We start from the raw sequence: 4673 nt of genomic DNA on the forward strand, positions 1-4673 counted from the left end.
TTTTTTTTTTTTTTTTTTTTTAAAACCATATGCACACTTTGTACTCAACTTGGACAAAGCTTAGGATAGTTAGTTTCCAGGTATTTTCACTTTGATTTTTATAAATAAGTAAGACGTTGTACAGTTTGCATTTCAGGCACAACCAGGAAAAATTTAAATAAGAGACCAATCACTGTCATATAAAGCACTGAACTGTATTTTCTGTTTAGATTACACCAACTCCGTCCCCATTACAGTGTAGCGTTTAGCTTAATATTGTGTATTTAAAATGTTTTATTTGTTATATTAGGGTTTTCTTATGCAGAAACATTCTGCCACTAACATGCTTCTTTCCTCATTTTTACTAGGGATGAATAAAGATTTCCTCCATGAAACAAATTCAACTCCTTGATCCAAAAAAGTGATACTGTCTGTTACTGACTGCTGTGAAAAAGATCATACTAAAAAGAACATTATTTTAATTTCCAAACAAAAAGCAAGCAAAGCCAGATATTCCTTCTATACAAACAGCTCTACAAATTGGCTGGAAAACTGACAGAAAGTGTTTCTACATGGAATATTTTTCTAGCCCTACTTCTCTACAATTTTCCAAGTTTTGCAGGAGTTATTTCAATATTAAGTAGGGGAAACAGTGAAAATGGAAGTCAATTAAGCTGGTTATGTTCTGTTAGTAACTAGATACAGCTGATCATCTGTCAATGTACCATAATTAAAAACCACTTCAGTCCACCTGGATTTCATGGAAAGCCATTCTGAATTTAGTCAGCCCCTAGGAGCACGCTCTCTCATATACTGGCTGTTCTAAATCCCACATCGGAAATTCTGCACTACATGGGTGAAGGGCTAGTGATGTATATCCATTAGACAGCAGATTTTTCCCACTAATTATAGTCTGTGTAAAACCAAGATTCTCCTTTTCCATTGCGTTGGGTGGGATCAGCCAAAATATCACCAGCTTGCTTCAGATGCTAAAACATGTTACCCATTTCAGGCCTGCTCTCTCCAGTGCAGAATACAATTTTACTAAAAGTAAAAAATGGAATCTGGGTACAAGGCTGAAAACTTGCAGCAGGAAATAAATTTAGTTGTTTATAAAATGGACAATTATTTCCTTTTACTTACACTTCTACATATCATAGAGGTCTCAAAGTGTTTAGCACATAGCCTGTAGTGCTTGTTCAACTGATCTGGCGTTTTATCTTCTAAATCTGCTCTTCGACAGTTCTCCACCCACCTCTGACATCTGTGTACAAAAACAAAAATTAGCTCATCAAATATTTTAAAACAAACTAAAATAATCTATTATTTCTGGCTTGGTTGCCACAAATAGCTTTTTTCATTAGTGTCTGCATTCAACTTTTAATCACTTTCAGGGTGCTGGATGGGATATTCTTCATCTTTCAATGAATAGGGAAAAAGAATTAGACAAAAATAGGGTCCCAATGAAAGTATTTTAAACTCTTTTTAAGAACTACTCTTCCAGTCTTATTCTGAATACCAGCACCTCATAAGCTCACTATTGCACCTTTTCTTCCTTATCAGTACTGCTCCATCTGAATGACATAAGCACAATAATCTTTTGGGCAGTTCCTCACAAGTGCCAACTTGCTGGCATTTTATTTTTGAAAGAAGGTTCGTTCGATAAACTAGTTAACTCTCTTGGAAAACCTGACAAGTAGATTTTTAAAAGCACAAATCACAACTTTCAATAATTTTTATTTATTATTGCCAGCCCTGATTTTGAGGTCAATCGTCAAACAATAAAATACAATATTTCAACAGTGGGTCTATACAAATGGATCAGGAGCCCAAAGTACTATATAGGTCTGAAATAAGTCTTCAATAAGCACATGCTATGTACATTTTACAACATTTGTTTTTGTTTCATCTCCAAAAACCCCCATAAAAGCTACTCACTTGATTTCTGTACTCACATCACAGGGCCTGGGAAAAGTCTCATTATTAATGAGACCTCTATTACATCTGCAAGGCAATGCTTCTTCTTGTGGATATGGCACAATTGATTAATTTCTCTCAATGGATCCATTTAATCAAGTCTTTGCCAAGGAATTTGAAACTGGCACACACATAAGACTGACTTTGCAGAATTACTATAACAAAGGTCACCTGCTATTTAAAAGTGTGCATATCCATCAGAAAGAGATAAAATCAACACGTTTTTGGCATCATTAATATCTATTTTTAAAAGACTTCTTTACCTGCAAACCCAGCCTCAACTGGATAGAGTGTCCTCACTCCAGTCTTAAAGCCATAAGGTTCAGGCATTTGTGGACAGTGGGAATTGTGGGCCTGAACTCACTATTCCTAGCATAGCCTTGGTCCAAGTTTTGAGTCCTGGCTAGTGTCCTGGACCCTGCTCTTAGCCTTGTCCTCAGCTCCTGCTCTATTACTTTTACCTCTGTTCCAGTTCATGCCTTGAACTCTGGCCACAGCCCTGTCTTCAGGCTAATTCTCTGTCCTGGCTATTTCTTTGAACCTCCTGGCTCCTGACTTCTAGCATAGCGTTTGACTAAAGTGTCTATTGCTGGGCGGTCAGCTCGATTCCTGACACCGTCTCTTGGCCCAGCTCGGCAGGTTCATGAGCTGGCCCTAAACACAGGGCAGACCACTAACAATCTGGTTTATAACACTTGAGTGTAGGAAACTCCAGACTGTGGATCCCAATTGGGCTCAGGGTACAGTCAAACTATTTATCAATAGGAAAAAGTGGGCAAGGCTTTACTGTGTCAGCTGCTCTGGTTGTCAGTGTGTCTGCATATTTTTACCCTAGCATAAGTGGATGCTAAACATGAGAAACACGCGTATCTTTGATCGGGCCTAAATTACCATGGCTTAGCCTTCACTTAACAAGCAGTTACTGCAGAACAAAAGCCCCTTTCAATCTGCAGCAAACTGTTTGTATCTCTGTATATGTAGGCTGCATTGCTTAGCTCTGCCAAATGGCAGAAGTTCTGAGCACAGAGAATAAGCACCCCTGGCACCTAGGGAACCTGACTGGTGAAAACTCAGGTAGGAACAGCCTTGGTACCGAAGGGGTTGGGCACAGTATCATTCCACCAAACCTCCTGGACTTGACATCTGTCCCTTTTTGTGGATCTAGGCCTTGCCACCTCCATCAGTCCACGTAAGCAGTGCGAGGCAGTCTGTTGTATGTGCAGTCAAAAGAACTGGATGAGACCCATAAAATAACTTCTGGATCACATCCAAGAGGATTTAAAGCGTTATTTCTTGGGTTCAAACTTTGTGGATAGTAGAAAGGCTTAGACAGATCGTTCTTATATGTGAGCAAGCCATGCTAACAAGTTTACTGTTAAAATGGATTTTTATAAATCAAGACTGCCAGTAAGTACCTAATCACTGAATAGGGAGGCTTCAGAAAGTACAAGACTCTTTCAAGTTCAGCCAGACGTAACCATTAACTTAGTAGAGAAAGATGTCAACACATGCGGTTCAACAGCATTTATAAGGAAAATAAATGTGTCCACTGGTATGTCTACGGTTAGGTAGAACTGTTTCCCAAGTTCTTTACCAACAAAATATTTGGCACAGACAAGACCTGCTTGGGTTTTCTCTGCTCCCTAGTTTGCCATTCTTATGATCTCAAGAACTTTTCTTCAGTCACAAACATTTACAAGTCAGTAGTTCTTCAGAAATAAATAACACATCTCATGGAAGTATAAAGGACCATTTTGTTTAAGGGGAAAAACAATCTACTGATTGCATGTGAAAATCATTTGTCTTCTTTTACTATTAGAGAACTTCATTAGAGTAAGACCTTTTTTTGTTTGGGAATACTCCAGGCAGGGAAAACACACACATAACTGGAAGTTTTTCAATCAAAATGATACATTTTTAACTACAAGAAATGCTGTAATTCAAAGAGAAATTAATTCAAGAAAGTCCTATAACTTGTGTTATGCAAGACAACAGAATAAACAATGCAGTCATTTCTGGTTTTATAACCTATGACTATGCTATCAATAATTTGCGACAGCAGTCATGAAGGTATACTACTTGTATCCTACAACACCAATTTCCCAGCTTTTTGGGTGAGTCGCAGTGGCATTTATGTGGTAGGACTTTGCTATTAATAAAATATGGAGTAGAATATAAAAGTAACAAAATTTGAAGCATTAAATGAAAATAGTTTCTTCACAAAGGGGTTTTTATGAAAACCAAATGTAAAATGGCAAGATACCTTACATTTTAATAAATGACACCAAAAAGCTTTTCTAGCCTCTTCCTATTAATCTTCTTCAGTTGGAACCCAAGCCTCAGCTAAAGTCATCATAACCCTGATGCTGCAAAAATCAATGTGCTTGACTCCATGCAACGAGAAGCTCACCAATTTTGTTGCAATTATGTACACTGTGGACATGTCCAGACGAGTGTGCATGTGCCTCTTGCCCCATCTCAAACTCCTTTGAGATGGGGCAAGAGGCATGTGCGGGAATGAAAAAATGTTCCCCGCGTTGCAAACTTCCAGTGTGGGGAAAAACTTAGACCCCCTGGATATCCAGGGATCTAAAAAAAATGAAGTTAAAAAAAAAAAAAGTGGGGCAAACAGAGGCTGGGTCCTCCATGGAGACGCTCTGGCTGTCAGAGTGTCTTTATGGTTGGCCCCTCCAGTGCCATAAGTAAGAGGTCAGGGG

General features: G+C 38.5%; 1 protein-coding gene across 1 annotated transcript in view; it reads right to left on the reverse strand.

The window, feature by feature from the left end:
* THAP12 (THAP domain containing 12) overlaps window positions 1-4673 on the reverse strand; it is a 15992-nt gene that overhangs the window by 4813 nt on the left and 6506 nt on the right. Inside the window, exon 2 of the mRNA XM_019525288.1 lies at window positions 1123-1266. Within this exon, the coding sequence (XP_019380833.1) occupies window positions 1123-1266 (144 nt within the window). The remainder of the gene's footprint in view (window positions 1-1122; window positions 1267-4673) is intronic.

Source organism: Gavialis gangeticus, unplaced genomic scaffold, assembly GCF_001723915.1.
Source record: "Gavialis gangeticus isolate Ggan-Ray unplaced genomic scaffold, GavGan_comp1, whole genome shotgun sequence".
NCBI lineage: Eukaryota > Metazoa > Chordata > Crocodylia > Gavialidae > Gavialis > Gavialis gangeticus.